This window comes from Oncorhynchus masou, chromosome 27, assembly GCF_036934945.1.
Source record: "Oncorhynchus masou masou isolate Uvic2021 chromosome 27, UVic_Omas_1.1, whole genome shotgun sequence".
NCBI lineage: Eukaryota > Metazoa > Chordata > Actinopteri > Salmoniformes > Salmonidae > Oncorhynchus > Oncorhynchus masou.
Window position 1 is genome coordinate 291824 of NC_088238.1, and position 18332 is coordinate 310155.

The 18332-nt window shown below is 41.5% G+C and overlaps 1 protein-coding gene and 1 pseudogene across 1 annotated transcript in view; both read left to right on the plus strand.

The window, feature by feature from the left end:
* Positions 1–18332, plus strand: part of LOC135515548 (serine/threonine-protein kinase B-raf-like) — a 306564-nt pseudogene that overhangs the window by 244213 nt on the left and 44019 nt on the right.
* LOC135515546 (serine/threonine-protein kinase B-raf-like) overlaps positions 6877–18332 on the plus strand; it is a 44399-nt gene continuing 32943 nt past the window's right edge. Inside the window, exon 1 of the mRNA XM_064939163.1 lies at positions 6877–7112. Within this exon, the coding sequence (XP_064795235.1) occupies positions 6877–7112 (236 nt within the window). The remainder of the gene's footprint in view (positions 7113–18332) is intronic.

Genomic DNA, 18332 nt, shown 5'->3' on the forward strand with positions numbered 1-18332 from the left:
GTGTAGTTTAGGACGCACATTTCAGTCAGTTGGCTACCCAGACCTCAGTTGGACCCAAACAGGACTATCAGAGACAACATGGGACATTTACACTAATGGGGAAATAATTATGACCTGAATGAAATACATGACATAATGTTTACTAAAATATTAAACTCAGACATTACATTGGTCAGCCTCATTTTAGAGGAACATTTAAACAGTGCAGTTAAAGTGTCAAAATGAAGTCAATGTATTTTATTACAATAGGAGAGTTTGATAAAGCCCCTTATTAGTATATTATATAGAGCCTGGTATTAATCTATAATAATGTTATATAGAGCCTGGTATTAATCTATATTTATTTTATATAGAGCCTGGTATTAATATATAATTATATTGTATTGAGCCTGGTATTAATATATAATAATGTTTTATAGAGCCTGGTATTAATATATAATAATATTTTATAGAGCCTGGTATTAATCTATAATTATATTATAGAGAGCCTGGTATTAATCTATAATAATGTTATATAGAGCCTGGTATTAATCTATAATTATGTTATATAGAGCCTGGTATTAATCTATAATAATGTTTTATTGAGCCTGGTATTAATATATAATTATATTATAGAGAGCCTGGTATTAATCTATAATAATGTTATATAGAGCCTGGTATTAATCTATAATTATGTTACATAGAGCCTGGTATTAATATATAATTATATTGTATTGAGCCTGGTATTAATATATAATAATGTTTTATAGAGCCTGGTATTAATCTATAATAATGTTTTATAGAGCCTGGTATTATTATATAATAATGTTTTATAGAGCCTGGTATTAATATATAATAATGTTTTATAGAGCCTGGTATTAATCTATATTTATTTTATATAGAGCCTGGTATTAATATATAATTATATTGTATTGAGCCTGGTATTAATCTATAATAATGTTATATAGAGCCTGGTATTAATCTATATTTATTTTATATAGAGCCTGGTATTAATATATAATTATATTGTATTGAGCCTGGTATTAATATATAATAATGTTTTATAGAGCCTGGTATTAATATATAATAATATTTTATAGAGCCTGGTATTAATCTATAATTATGTTATATAGAGCCTGGTATTAATCTATAATAATGTTTTATTGAGCCTGGTATTAATATATAATTATATTATAGAGAGCCTGGTATTAATCTATAATAATGTTATATAGAGCCTGGTATTAATCTATAATTATGTTACATAGAGCCTGGTATTAATATATAATTATATTGTATTGAGCCTGGTATTAATATATAATAATGTTTTATAGAGCCTGGTATTAATCTATAATAATGTTTTATAGAGCCTGGTATTATTATATAATAATGTTTTATAGAGCCTGGTATTAATATATAATAATGTTTTATAGAGCCTGGTATTAATCTATATTTATTTTATATAGAGCCTGGTATTAATATATAATTATATTGTATTGAGCCTGGTATTAATATATAATAATGTTTTATAGAGCCTGGTATTAATATATAATAATATTTTATAGAGCCTGGTATTAATCTATAATAATGTTATATAGAGCCTGGTATTAATATATAATAATGTTTTATAGAGCCTGGTATTAATATATAATAATGTTATATAGAGCCTGGTATTAATATATAATTATATTATATAGAGCCTGGTATTAATCTATAATTATATTATATAGAGCCTGGTATTAATCTATAATAATGTTATATAGAGCCTGGTATTAATATATAATGTTATATAGAGCCTGGTATTAATCTATAATGTTATATAGAGCCTGGTATTAATCTATAATAATGTTATATAGAGCCTGGTATTAATATATAATTCTATTGTATTGAGCCTGGTATTAATATATAATTATATTATATAGAGCCTGGTATTAATATATAATAATGTTATATAGAGCCTGGTATTAATATATAATTCTATTGTATTGAGCCTGGTATTAATCTATAATTATATTATATAGAGCCTGGTATTAATATATAATTATATTATATAGAGCCTGGTATTAATCTATAATTATATTATATAGAGCCTGGTATTAATATATAATAATGTTATATAGAACCTGGTATTAATATATAATTATATTATATAGAGCCTGGTATTAATATATAATAATGTTATATAGAGCCTGGTATTAATCTATAATTATATTATATAGAGCCTGGTATTAATCTATAATAATGTTATATAGAGCCTGGTATTAATCTATAATTCTATTATATAGAGCCTGGTATTAATCTATAATTATATTATATAGAGCCTGGTATTAATCTATAATTCTATTATATAGAGCCTGGTATTAATCTATAATTCTATTATATAGAGCCTGGTATTAATATATAATTATATTGTATTGAGCCTGGTATTAATATATAATAATGTTTTATAGAGCCTGGTATTATTATATAATTATATTATATAGAGCCTGGTATTAATCTATAATTATATTGTATTGAGCCTGGTATTAATCTATAATTATATTATATTGAGCCTGGTATTAATATATAATTATATTGTATTGAGCCTGGTATTAATATATAATAATGTTTTATAGAGCCTGGTATTAATCTATAATTCTATTATATAGAGCCTGGTATTAATATATAATTCTATTGTATTGAGCCTGGTATTAATCTATAATTATATTATATTGAGCCTGGTATTAATATATAATTATATTGTATTGAGCCTGGTATTAATATATAATAATGTTTTATAGAGCCTGGTATTATTATATAATTATATTATATAGAGCCTGGTATTAATCTATAATTATATTATATAGAGCCTGGTATTAATATATAATTATATTGTATTGAGCCTGGTATTAATATATAATAGTGTTATATAGAGCCTGGTATTAATCTATAATTATATTATATAGAGCCTGGTATTAATATATAATTATATTGTATTGAGCCTGGTATTAATATATAATAGTGTTATATAGAGCCTGGTATTAATCTATAATTATATTATATAGAGCCTGGTATTAATCTATAATTATATTATATTGAGCCTGGTATTAATATATAATTCTATTGTATTGAGCCTGGGGACATTCTTGATATGTGAGTCAGCAAAAACACCCTGTCTGCATTTAAAATGGCACCCTATTCCCTATATACTGTAGTTCACTACGCCCCTATAGGCCCTGGTCTAATGTAGTGCACTATGTAGGGAATATAATGCCGTTTGTGATGCAGCCCCAGCTGATTCACATTCAGTTGTGTCCTTGCTGAATTAACACATGAATACTCCGCTTGTTTGACGCCAGCAGCACAGCCAACTACAATCTCTTCTTAGTTCATTACCAACTTCACTAATTTAATTTGAGATGTCCGTGTAAATGTAAATATACCGGACACATTTTGGGGGTTTTAATTAGCTACTGATGCTTATTTCATTTAATGCAAACAGTGGATTTCCCTGAAGGGTTTTCAGAAGTGTATTTGACTTTGCCAAATACCCACAGAGCAGATCTGTGTCATTCAAAACAGGACTTCCAGTACAGCCCTTAATACAGTGTGGAGACGATCTAGTCTGACGTACAGAGACTAGTGTGACCTCTCTCTATAGACCTCCAGTCTGGTCTGGATAGAGTGACTCTCTCTCTCTCTATAGACCTCCAGTCTGGTCTGGATAGAGTGGCTCTCTATAGACCTCCAGTCTTGTCTGGATAGAGTGACTCTCTCTATAGACCTCCAGTCTGGTCTGGATAGAGTGACTCTCTCTATAGACCTCCAGTCTAGTCTGGATAGAGTGACTCTCTCTCTCTCTATAGACCTCCAGTCTGGTCTGGATAGAGTGACTCTCTCTCTCTATAGACCTCCAGTCTGGTCTGGATAGAGTGACTCTCTCTATAGACCTCCAGTCTGGTCTGGATAGAGTGACTCTCTATAGACCTCCAGTCTGGTCTGGATAGAGTGACTCTCTCTATAGACCTCCAGTCTGGTCTGGATAGAGTGACTCTCTCTCTATAGACCTCCAGTCTGGTCTGGATATAGTGACTCTCTCTATAGACCTCCAGTCTGGTCTGGATAGAGTGACTCTCTCTCTATAGACCTCCAGTCAGGTCTGGATAGAGTGACTCTCTCTCTCTATAGGCCTCCAGTCTGGTCTGGATAGAGTGACTCTCTCTCTCTATAGACCTCCAGTCTGGTCTGGATAGAGTGACTCTCTCTATAGACCTCAGTCTGGTCTGGATAGAGTGACTCTCTCCTATAGACCTCCAGTCTGGTCTGGATAGAGTGACTCTCTCTCTATAGACCTCCAGTCTGGTCTGGATAGAGTGACTCTCTCTCTATAGACCTCAGTCTGGTCTGGATAGAGTGACTTTCTCTCCTATAGACCTCCAGTCTGGTCTGGATAGAGTGACTCTCTCTCTATAGACCTCAGTCTGGTCTGGATAGAGTGACTCTCTCTATAGACCTCCAGTCTGGTCTGGATAGAGTGACTCTCTCTCTATAGACCTCCAGTCTGGTCTGGATATAGTGACTCTCTCTATAGACCTCCAGTCTGGTCTGGATAGAGTGACTCTCTCTCTATAGACCTCCAGTCAGGTCTGGATAGAGTGACTCTCTCTCTCTATAGACCTCCAGTCTGGTCTGGATAGAGTGACTCTCTCTCTCTATAGACCTCCAGTCTGGTCTGGATAGAGTGACTCTCTCTATAGACCTCCAGTCTGGTCTGGATAGAGTGACTCTCTCTCTATAGACCTCCAGTCTGGTCTGGATAGAGTGACTCTCTCTCTATAGACCTCCAGTCTGGTCTGGATAGAGCCCCGGGTGACTTTCTCTCTATAGACCTCCAGTCTGGTCTGGATAGAGTGACTCTCTCTCTATAGACCTCAGTCTGGTCAACAGAGTGACTCTCTATAGACCTCCAGTCTGGTCTGGATAGAGTGACTCTCTCTATAGACCTCCAGTCTGGTCTGGATAGAGTGACTCTCTCTCTCTATAGACCTCCAGTCTGGTCTGGATGAGTGACTCTCTCTATAGACCTCAGTCTGGTCTGGATAGAGTGCTCTCTCTATAGACCTCCAGTCTGGTCTGGATAGAGTGACTCTCTCTCTATAGACCTCTAGTCTGGTCTGGATAGAGTGACTTTCTCTCTATAGACCTCCAGTCTGGTCTGGATAGAGTCCTCTCTCTATAGACCTCCAGTCTGGTCTGGATAGAGTGACTCTCTATAGACCTCCAGTCTGGTCTGGATAGAGTGACTCTCTCTATAGACCTCCAGTCTGGTCTGGATAGAGTGACTCTCTAGAGATCTCCAGTCTGGTCTGGATAGAGTGACTCTCTATAGACCTCCAGTCTGGTCTGGATAGAGTGACTCTCTCTACAGACCTCCAGTCTAACGTCTGGATAGAGTGACTCTCTCTCTATAGACCTCCAGTCTGGTCTGGATAGAGTGACTCGCTATAGACCTCCAGTCTGGTCTGGATAGAGTGACTCTCTCTATAGACCTCCAGTCTGGTCTGGATAGAGTGACTCTCTATAGACCTCCAGTCTGGTCTGGATAGAGTGACTCTCTCTCTATAGACCTCCAGTCTGGTCTGGATAGAGTGAATTCTATAGACCTCCAGTCTGGTCTGGATAGAGTGACTCTCTCTATAGACCTCCAGTCTGGTCTGGATAGAGTGACTCTCTCTCTATAGACCTCCAGTCTGGTCTGGATAGAGTGACTCTCTCTCTATAGACCTCCAGTCTGGTCTGGATAGAGTGACTCTCTCTCTCTCTATAGACCTCCAGTCTGGTCTGGATAGAGTGACTCTCTACAGACCTCCAGTCTGGTCTGGATAGAGTGACTCTCTCTATAGACCTCCAGTCTGGTCTGGATAGAGTGACTCTCTATAGACCTCCAGTCGAGTCTGGATAGAGTGACTCTCTCTCTACAGGGAATAGAAGCCCCTGGTCAACATGAGGTCACTACACAGGGAATAGAAGCCCCTGGTCAACATGAGGTCACTACACAGGGAATAGAAGCCCCTGGTCAACTTGAGGTCACTACACAGGGAATAGAAGCCCCTGGTCAACGTGAGGTCACTACACAGGGAATAGAAGCCCCTGGTCAACATGAGGTCACTACACAGGGAATAGAATCCCCTGGTCAACGTGAGGTCACTACACAGGGAATAGATGCCCCTGGTCAACATGGATCACACACAGGGAATAGATGCCCCTGGTCACATGAGGTCACTACACAGGGAATAGAAGCCCCTGGTCAACATGAGGTCACTACACAGGGAATAGAAGCCCCTGGTCAACATGAGGTCACTACACAGGGAATAGATGCCCCTGGTCAACATGAGATCACTACACAGGGAATAGAAGCCCCTGGTCAACATGAGGTCACTACACAGGGAATAGAAGCCCTGGTCAACATGAGGTCACTACACAGGGAATAGAAGCTCCTGGTCAACATGAGGTCACTACACAGGGAATAGAAGCCCCTGGTCAACATGAGGTCACTACACAGGGAATAGAAGCCCCTGGTCAACATGAGGTCACTACACAGGGAATAGAAGCCCTGGTCAACATGAGGTCACTACACAGGGAATATGAAGCCCTGGTCAACATGAGGTCACTACACAGGGTACAGGAGGCCCTAGTCAACATGAGGTCCCTACACAGGGAATATGAAGCCCTGGTCAACATGAGGTCACTACACAGGGTACAGGAGGCCCTGGTCAACATGAGGTCCCTACACAGGGTACAGGAGGCCCTGGTCAACATGAGGTCACTACACAGGGAATATGAAGCCCTGGTCAACATGAGGTCCCTACACAGGGTACAGGAGGCCCTGGTCAACCTACACAGGGTGAGGCCCTGGTCAACATGAGGTCCCTACACAGGGTACAGGAGGCCCTGGTCAACATGAGGTCACTACACAGGGAATATGAAGCCCTGGTCAACATGAGGTCCCTACACAGGGTACAGTGGGCCCTGGTCAACATGAGGTCCCTACACAGGGTACAGTGGGCCCTGGTCAACATGAGGTCCCTACACAGGGTACAGGAGGCCCTGTGCATTGCTGAGGATGTTCCAAATCCCCAGAGATTTCCTCCAAGAACGTTCAATTAAGCTCCAGCTAACGGCATGAGAACAGACGAGCTTCATCTTCCCTCACGATAAAGGACGTGATTCTCCCGTCGTAGTAGTAGTAGTTGTTGTTGTTGTTGTTGTTTACAGAATTGATTTGTTGGCATCAACGTTCTACACCATTTCACTTAAGTTTAATTCTCTGGTTACGACGTGGTTGACTGTGGTCGGGCACCTCTCAGTGCAGAGTGAAATGAATGGTGCATGTCATAGCAAACAAATAGCAATTACCCTTTTAATTGAAACAGGAACGGTTGATGAGGCCTGCCTGGATGCAGGGCCCGAGAGGTTCATTATTAATAGTCCATGCAACCTCTGTCTCGGGGGGAGTGATATGGAATAGGCGAAGACTCATTCCAGGTACCTGTTTATGTTGGATTCGCTCCTGTTTAGAGGACACAGCTCATTGGCATTTCTACTCTGGCATCCATTGGATATATGGACACATTATCACCTCAATACGAATATAGGTTACCTGGTCCAATATCTCTATGTTCTCTTTCTGTTCCCCATAGTGAGACCCCCGTTCTCTTTCTGTTCCCCATAGTGAGGCCCCGTTCTCTTTCTGTTCCCCATAGTGAGGCCCCGTTCTCTTTCTGTTCCCCATAGTGAGGTCCTGTTCTCTTTCTGTTCCCCATGGTGAGGTCCTGGTCTCTTTCTCTTCCCCATAGTGAGGTCCTGTTCCCCATAGTGAGACCCCCGTTCTCTTTCTGTTCCCCATAGTGAGGTCCTGTTCCCCATAGTGAGGACCTGTTCCCCATAGTGAGGTCCTGTTCCCCATAGTGAGGACCTGTTCCCCATAGTGAGGTCCTGTTCCCCATAGTGAGGTCCTGTTCCCCATAGTGAGGTCCTGTTCCCCATAGTGAGGACCTGTTCCCCATAGTGAGGTCCTGTTCCCCATGTGAGGTCCTGTTCCCCATAGTGAGGTCCTGTTCCCCATAGTGAGGTCCTGTTCCCCATAGTGAGGACCTGTTCCCCATAGTGCGGTCCTGTTCCCCATAGTGAGGACCTGTTCCCCAAAGTGAGGTCCTGTTCCCCATAGTGAGGACCTGTTCCCCATAGTGAGGTCCTGTTCCCCATAGTGAGGTCCTGTTCCCCATAGTGAGGTCCTGTTCCCCATAGTGAGGTCCTGTTCCCCATAGTGAGGTCCTGTTCCCATAGTGAGGACCTGTTCCCAAAGTGAGGTCCTGTTCCCCATAGTGAGGACATGTTCCCCATAGTGAGGTCCTGTTCCCCATAGTGAGGTCCTGTTCCCCATAGTGAGGTCCTGTTCCCCATAGTGAGGTCCTGTTCCCCATAGTGAGGACCTGTTCCCCATAGTGAGGACCTGTTCCCCATAGTGAGGTCCTGTTCCCCATAGTGAGGTCCTGTTCCCCATAGTGAGGTCCTGTTCCCCATAGTGAGGACCTGTTCCCCATAGTGAGGACCTGTAAACCCTTTAGTAGTGGAACTATATGATAATGGTGTTGTTTGATGATTCTAAGTCCCTCCCCTCCCTCCCCTCCCTCTCCCTCCCTCCCTCCCTCCCTCCCTCTGTCTCTCTGTCTTTCTCTCTGTCTTTCTCTCTGTAATTCTCTCTGTCTTTCTCTCTGTCTTTCTCTCTGTCTTTCTCTCTGTCTTTCTCTCTGTCTTTCTCTCTGTCTCTGTCTCTCTCTCTTTCTGTCTCTGTCTCTCTCTCTTTCTCTCTCTCTGTCTCTCTCTCTTTCTCTCTCTCTGTCTCGCTTTCTTTCTCTCTCTCTGTCTCTCTTTTCTCTCTCTCTCTCTCCTTCTTTCTCTAATCTTTCATCTCTCTCTTTCTTTTCTCTCTCTCTCTCTCTTTCTTTCTCTCTCACTCTCTCTGCTCTAATGAACTCAGTTAGCTCGTCCTAATCTCTACTCCTACAGGGATTTTCACCATTGTTCTGTCATGGAATAGCTATGAGATCTACAGTGATGAGTTGTGGTGTTTCCTGTATCCATGCAAGCTTTTGAAAGTTCAAAAACGTTGTGCAATGGATGTTCACAACAACAACAACTTCCTGAAAGGCATCTGGCAGAAATAAATTAATCCACAAACAGAAATATAATTTCATGTCCAGTGCATTTAGAAAGTATTCAGACACCTTTTCCCTCATTTTGACATCACCTTATCCTAAAATGGATTCATATGTTTTTTCACCTCATCAGTACACACACATAATACCCCATAATGACATCACAATACCCCATAATGACATAATACCCCATAATGACATCACAGTACCCCATAATGACATCACAGTACCCCATAATGACATCACAATAACCCATAATGACATCACAATACCCCATAATGACATCACATACCCCATAATGACATCACAATACCCCATAATGACATCACATACCCCATAATGACATCACAATACCCCATAATGACATCATCATACCCCATAATGACATCACAATACCCCATAATGACATCACAATACCCCATAATGACATCATAATACCCCATAATGACATCACAATACCCCATAATGACATCACAATACCCCATAATGACATCACAATACCCCGTAATGACATCATAATACCCTGTAATGACATCACAATACCCCATAATGACATCACAATGCCCCATTATGACATCACAATAACCCATAATGACATCATAATACCCTATAATGACATCACAATAACCCATAATGACATCATAATACCCTATAATGACATCACAATAACCCATAATGACATCACAATACCCCTTAATGACATCACAATACCCCATAATGACATCACAATACCCCATAATGACATCACAATACTCCATAATGACACTAGTACTGGAGGGAATGGATGGTAGTACTGGGTGGTAGTACTGGGTGGTAGTACTGGATTGTAGTACTGGATGGTAGTACTGGGGGGTTGTACTGGAGGGAACGGATGGTAGTACTGGGTGGTAGTACTGGATGGTAGTACTGGAGGGAATGGATGGTAGTACTGGGTGGTAGTACTGGGTGGTAGTACTGGATGGTAGTACTGGGTGGTAGTAATGGATGGTAGTACTGGGTGGTAGTACTGGTTGATAGTACTGGGTGGTAGTACTGGTTGATAGTACTGGATGGTAGTACTGGAGGGAATGGATGGTAGTACTGGATGGTAGTACTGGATGGTAGTACTGGATTGTAGTACTGGGTGATAGTACTGGATGGTAGTACTGGAGGGAATGGATGGTAGTACTGGATGGTAGTACTGGGTGGTAGTACTGGGTGATAGTACTGGATGGTAGTACTGGAGGGAATGGATGGTAGTACTGGATGGTAGTACTGGGTGGTAGTACTGGATGGTAGTACTGGATGGTAGTACTGGATGGTAGTACTGGGTGGTAGTACTGGGTGATAGTACTGGATGGTAGTACTGGAGGGAATGGATGGTAGTACTGGGTGGTAGTACTGGGTGGTAGTACTGGGTGGTAGTACTGGGTGGTAGTACTAGGTGGTAGTACTGGGTGGTAGTACTGGGTGGTAGTACTGGATTGTAGTACTGGGTGGTAGTACTGGGTGGTAGTACTGGGTGGTAGTACTAGGTGGTAGTACTGTACTGGGTGGTAGTACTGGATTGTAGTACTGGGTGGTAGTACTGGGTGGTAGTACTGGATGGTAGTACTGGGTGGTAGTACTGGGTGGTAGTACTGGGTGGTAGTACTGGGTGGTAGTACTGGGTGGTAGTACTGGGTGGTAGTACTGGGTGGTAGTACTGGGTGGTAGTACTGGGTGGTAGTACTGGGTGGTAGTACCGGATGGTAGTACTGGAGGGAATGGATGGTAGTACTGGGTGGTAGTACTGGGTGGTCGTACTGGGTGGTAGTACTGGGTGGAATGGAAGGTCCCTTCAGAACCACTATCCTCTGGTAAAGGATCTTATATCAGTCACCTAATGGAGACGATGATGATGAAGATGAACGATATGAATGAAGGGCTTTGCGATGCGATCTTCGAACAGAGAAACTATATCCCAAATGGCATCTTGTGCCTTTTATTTTACGTTTAAAATGTTATTTAGACTTTATTTAACCAGGAGCTCCCTTTATAGTGTCGTATTCCTCTAGGTATCTGGTAATGAGTAGTGCTCTACATAGGGAATAGCATGGCATTTGGGCTGTAGACATGGGAGGCTTCTGATGATATACTGGTGGTAGTACTGGATCACAGAACGTCTTCCATGGTAGTCCTTCACTAACTAAATGATTATATTGGGTGGTTACAACTCAGTTTAAATATGGCCCCTGATCCCAATTGAAATGTGACTGGATGGTAGTACTGGGTGTTTATCCAAATGTGTTTCCCATCCCTGGGTGACACTTAGCAACATAACGATGCTCTGTGTTCACAGAGAACAGTTATTATCATTCCAGAACACTGTTATTTAGTATCTGCAAACTAGAGTCATGACAAATCATTACTGGGTGGTACTCACACCCCTCACACACAACCCCTCACGGGCAAGTGGTCTCACCCTCTGTCGTACGTACTGGGTGGTCTCTGTTGCTTGGCAACTTCAACTGGATGGAACTGGAGGGAACAATGGATGGTAGTACTCCCCTGGTGCTCCTCTGGGTCCTCTCTGTCTGGAATCTACTCTCTTTCCGAACCTCTTCCCCTGGTAAAGGATCTTATATCGTCTCCTTTATGGAGACGATGATGATGAAGATGAATGATATGAATGAAGGGCTTTGAGATGCTCTCTCTGAACAGAGAAACTATATCCCCAAATCTCCATCTTGTGCCTTTTCTTTTCGTTTAAAATGTTATTTCTCTTATATCTCTTCCCCTGTTGATCTCTCTCTCTCTCTCTCTCCCCTCTCCCATCAGGCCCTATCTCTTCCCCAGTTAAGTGCTCTCATAGGGAATCTCCTCTCTTTTGGGCTCCTATATCTCCTCTGTTCCCATCTCCCTCCTCTCTCCCTCATCCCCCTGGTTCTTCATCACAGAACTCTTCCTATCTCATCCTTCACTCTAAATGATTATATTCCTCTTCCCCTGGTGCTCTGTTTACCTCTATCTCATGTCTCCCTCCCCTGATCTTCCAATTGTAAATGTGACTTTAGTAACTCGAGTTTCTCTCAAATGTGTTTCTCTTCCCCTGGTGCTCTGTCTCTCCTCTCTCTCCCCTCTCTCTCTTCCCCTGGTGATCACCTCTCTCTCATGCAACATAACGATGCTCTCTCTTCCAGAGAACAGTTCTATTCCAGAACACTGTCTATTTAGTATCTCCACCCTAGAGTCTTTGCCCAAATCATTCCCTCTCTCCTCTATCTCTCTCACTCTCCCTCACGGGCAAGTGCAATCTCACCCTCTGTCTCTTCCCTGGTGCTCTGTCTCTCAACCTCAACTCTCTCATGTCTCCCCTCTGGCCCCCAGCTCTCTCTCCCCTGGTGCTCCCCTCTCCTCTCTGTCTCCCTCTCCTCTCCTCTCTCTCTTCCCCCTGGTGCTCTGTCTCTCACCTCTCTTTCTCATGTCTTCCCTCTCCCTCCCCTCTCTCTCTTCCCCTGGTGCTCTGTCTCTCCCTCTCTCTCATGTCTCTCCCTCCCCTCTCTCTTCCCCTGGTAAACCCTCTCTCTGTCTCTCCCTCTCTCTTCTCTCTCTCCCCTCTCTCTCTTCCCTGGTGCTCTGTCTCTCTCCTCTCTCCTCTCCCCTCTCTCTCTTCCCCTGGTGCTCTGTCTCTCCTCTCTCTCATGTCTCCTATCTTCCTCCCCTCTCTCTCTTCCCCTGGTAAACCCTCTCTCTCTCTCTCTCCCCCTCTCTTCTCTCTCTCCACTCTCTTTTTGCCCCTGGTGCTCTCTCTCTCTCTCTCTCTCCCTCTCTCTTCTCTCTCACTCCCCTCTCTCTCTTCCCCTGGTGCTCTGTCTCTCACCTCTCTCTCTCATGTCTCCCTCTCCTCCCCACTCTCTCTTCCCCTGGTAAACCCCCTCTCTCTCTCTCCCTCTCTTCTCTCTCTCCACTCTCTCTTTGCCCCTGGTGCTCTCTCTCTCTCTCTCTCTCTCTCTCTCTCTCCCTCTCTCTCTCCTCTCTCTCCCATCTATCTCCTCTCTCCTATCTATCTCCCCTCTCTCCTCTCTCTCCCATCTATATCCTCTCTCTCCTCTCTCTCCTTTCTCCCCTCTCTTCTCTCACTCCTCTATCTCTCCTGTCAACTCTCTCTCTTCTCTCTCTGTCTATCTCTCTCTCTCTCTCTCTCTCTCTCAATTCAATTCAATTCAAGGGGCTTTATTGGCATGGGAAACATGTGTTAACATGGCCAAAGCCAGTGAGGTAGATAATATACAAAAGTGAAATAAACAATAAAAATTAACAGTAAACATGACACATACAGAAGTTTCAAAACAATGAAGACATTACAAATGTCATATTATATATATATATATATATATATATACAGTGTTGTAACAATGTACAAATGGTTAAAGAACACAAGGGAAAATAAATAAGCATAAATATGGGTTGTATTTACAATGGTGCGTGTTCTTCACTGGTTGCCCTTTTCTCATGGCAACAGGTCACAAATCTCGCTGCTGTGATGCACACTGTGGAATTTCACCCAGTAGATATGGGAGTTTATGAAAATTGGATTTGTTTTCAAATTCTTTATGGATCTGTGTAACCTGAGGGAAATATGTCTCTCTAATATGGTCATTCATTGGGCAGGAGGTTAGGAAGTGCAGCTCAGTTTCCACCTCCTTCTGTGGGCAGTGAGCACATAGCCTGTCTTCTCTTGAGATCCATGTCTGCCTACGGCGGCCTTTCTCAATAGCAAGGCTATACTCACTAAGTCTGTACATAGTCAAAGCTTTCCTTAAGTTTGGGTCAGTCACAGTGGACAGGTATTCTGCCACTTTCCGCTTGGGGTTGCTCGTCTGTGGGGTTGTGTAATGAAGAGGTCTGACCCACTCGGAGTGGAGTCTTTTCATGGGAGAGCTTCTCCTGCTGTTCCTGTTCCCCTCATTTTTGATTCACGGGGAAGTCCATCTGAAACTGTTTTTCAGCTGTACCAATACTGTTCCAGACTTGTACAGGTTGACATTGGCTGACTCAGAGTCCTCGTTGTCTCGTTTCCACTCATCGCTAACAACCCCCACACCCTTGACAAAAGGGGTAAGCGTGTCAATATAACTCTTCGCCATGTGGAAGATTAAGTTGTTTACCTTCACATTTTTATAGCAGTCAGCAAAAAGTGTCTCTGGATTGTCCACGAGGAGGTTATTTTTTGTACTCTTTCCGTGTCTTCTCGTTTTTTTGACATCCAAGAGGTCCTGTATTGTGATGACCTCTGCACAAGGTGAAGCCATGGCGCAGGTGAGCCTCTAAAAAGCCTCTGCATTTGACTGGAGAAGACTGTGAAACTATCCTCCCATTGTTGTGTGCTTTGACACCTTTCACTTCACACCTCAGTGCTCATTAAAGTTGCTGCTGGATCTGTCCGAGCAAGCTTGGTAGCCTTAACTTAGCATTCAGTCCTTCTCCCTCCACTATATAAAGCCTTGATGAAAATGTAACCTCCTGTTCCGAGGATGTGAGGACGACAGTCCATATGTTAAAAGGACGAACATGTCAGCTGTTCTGGGTACATTAGGATGACGATCCGATGTCAGAATGGTTCAGATAATAACTACAGAACAAAGCCAACCTCAGCGTGAACTTTGGTTGCGAATGGTATGAACTTTGAACTCTTATTCACTACAGAAGTGATACCTCATAGCCGTTGTGTTAGCAACAGCAGCTGCAAACGTGGGCTAGGAAAAACAGACAGAGTATCCACTCTACCACACAATGACGTTACTACAACGTACCCGATTTACCTGTTGGGCAACATGGTCTTCCATCTACCACCAACCTACCGAAGTGCAGCTCAGAGTAAATATTTATTGCATTTTCCTTTTCCAAATGGGCAGTAATTTAGTATACATAAGATACTGTATTTACGATAGCACAGCTTCACCCTTTGTCCCTCAGTCTTCCCGCTCTTTCACTCTAACCCAGCCTCCTTTTCTTTTGTGTAACCAGCTGTCATATCTGTTCCGTCCACTAGGAACGTTTTCCTTTATGACTTAAATTGTAATCAAGGTATGATTCATTCTTTGTATATGTAATTCTGTGTGATTAGTTAGGTATTTAGTAAATAAATAGCTAAACCCAATTTTGTATTGCTGATTCAACTTGTTAGCCAGGGTTCGTGAAGATAACCAAGAATTGACAACTTTCAGATGAGACTGAAATAAGGTGACGATTAATATTGACTGCTATTGATGTAAAATATTGCTAGGTCTTTAAGAGTTTATTCGGAAGATAACAGCTCTATAAATATTATTTTGTGGTGCCCCGACTTTCTAGTTAAAACTTCTTACGGATTATGTACCTGTACAGGAACTGAATCAGCGGAAATTCCAGAGCACCAACTAATTGTACTCGATACAACTCAAACTTTCATTAAAACTCACATGCAAGATACTCAATTAAAGCCACACTCGTTGTGAATATAGCCAACATGTCAGATTTGTAAAATGCTTTTCGTCGAAAGCATGCGAAGCTATTATCTGATAGCATGCAGCCCCCAGAAACACACAAAGGGGACATAAACAAAGGAATTAGCGTAGCCGGCGCTACCCAAAACGCAGAAATAAAATATAAAACATTCATTACCTTTGATGAGCTTCTTTGTTGGCACTCCTATATGCCCCATAAACATCACAATTGGGTCTTTTTTTCCAATTAAATCGGTCCATATATACCCAAAATGTCCATTTATGAACACCGAGAAATCCATGGAAAAAGTCACGTTTCTGAACGCGACGTCATTTTATAAAATTCATAAAGTTGCCTATAAACTTTGACAAAACACTTCAACCTACTTCTGTAATCCAAGTTTAGGTATTAGTAAACGTTAATAAACGATCAAATTGATCACGGAGAGATCTGTATTCAATAGCTAGAAGTTTTCAAAACATTATTTCCGGGTGCGCACCTGAAGACAGGATGTGCTATTCAGTGATCTGACCAAGGATAAAGGGCCCTGGAAATCACAACACTGGCGACATCGTGTGGAAGCTGTAGGAATTGCAAGCACAGTTCCATCATTTATGGCAAGCCATAGACAATACAAAGACTGACGGATGGATTTTTTTCTTTGTCGATTTTGTGATCAGGTTTCTTGCGATTTTGACCACGGAACTCGTTCTGTTATAGTCACAGACACCATTGAACCAGTTCTAGAAACGTCAGAGTGTTTTCTATGCACACATACTAATCATATGCATATACTATATTCCTGGCATGAGTAGCAGGACGTTGAAATGTTGCGCGATTTTTAACAGAATGTTGAAAAAAGTAGCCCGATCTTCAACAGGTTATAACCTGTTAATTAATTACATTTACATGATTAGCTCAATCAGGTAATATTAATTACAGAGAAAGGATTTTATAGAATAGCATGTCATATCACTTAATCCGGCATAGACAAAGACACGACAGTAGCTTCAGACTAAACATTACTCACAGTTCCAGGTCGGATGGTATTTTCAGGGTTCTGTTGTTGTTCTTGTGCAGTTCGCGGTATAATCCTTGGGAATTAGAATCTTTGGTCGTAGGAATCCTTCCAGGTAATTTCATCTAAAGACAATTAGCCCTGTGTTAAGATGTGAGGTACGTGGGAATTAGAATCTTTGGTCGTAGGAATCCTTCCAGGTTATTTCATCTAAAGACAATTAGCCCTGTGTTAAGATGTGAGGTACATGCTTAAACCTCAACATCTGCAGGAAACAACTTTACACCTGTATGATGTATGAGTTGTACGTTTTATATTTGGGTTCAAACAGGAAACATCTGAGAAAAACAACAACTACACATTTTCTGAAATGTATTTATTTAAAATCATTTGGCCGCCTTTCGTTCCAGTTCTCTGCTGCCTGTGACTGGAACGAATTGCAAAAATCGCTGAAGTTGGAGACCTTTATCTCCCTCACCAACTTCAATCATCTGCTATCTGAGTAGCTAACCGATCGCTGCAGCTGTACATAGTCTTTCGGTAAATAGCCCACCCATTTTACCTACCTCATCCCCATACTGTTTATATTTATTTACTTTTCTGCTCTTTTGCACACCAGTATCTCTACCTGTACATGACCATCTGATCATTTATAACTCCAGTGTTAATCTGCAAAATTGTAATTATTTGCCTACCTCCTCATGCCTTTTGCACACAATGACTCTTTTTCTTTTCTTTTTTCTACTGTGTTATTGACTTGTTTATTGTTTACTCCGAGTGTAACTCTGTGTTGTCTGTTCACACTGCTATGCTTTATCTTGGCCAGGTCGCAGTTGCAAATGAGAACTTGTTCTCAACTAGCCTACCTGGTTAAATAAAGGTGTTCTCAACTAGCCTACCTGGTTAAATAAAGGTGTTCTCAACTAGCCTACCTGGTTAAATAAAGGTGTTCTCAACTAGCCTGCCTGGTTAAATAAAGGTGTTCTCAACTAGCCTACCTGGTTAAATAAAGGGTTTCTCAACTAGCCTACCTGGTTAAATAAAGGTGTTCTCAACTAGCCTACCTGGTTAAATAAAGGTGTTCTCAACTAGCCTACCTGGTTAAATAAAGGTGTTCTCAACTAGCCTACCTGGTTAAATAAAGGTGTTCTCAACTAGCCTACCTGGTTAAATAAAGGTGTTCTCAACTAGCCTACCTGGTTAAATAAAGGTGTTCTCAACTAGTCTACCTGGTTAAATAAAGGTGTTCTCAACTAGCCTACCTGGTTAAATAAAGGTGTTCTCAACTAGTCTACCTGGTTAAATAAAGGTGTTCTCAACTAGCCTACCTGATTAAATAAAGGTGTTCTCAACTAGCCTACCTGGTTAAATAAAGGTGTTCTCAACTAGCCTACCTGGTTAAATAAAGGTGTTCTCAACTAGCCTACCTGGTTAAATAAATGTGTTCTCAACTAGCCTACCTGGTTAAATAAAGGTGTTCTCAACTAGTCTACCTGGTTAAATAAATGTGTTCTCAACTAGCCTACCTGGTTAAATAAATGTGACATTAAAAAATAAAAAAATACGTAAAAAATCTGCTCTCATTATCCACTGTCTTTACACCAGTATGGATAGACTCTATACCCATTACATTATCCACTGTCTTTACACCAGTATGGATAGACTCTATACCCATTACATTATCCACTGTCTCG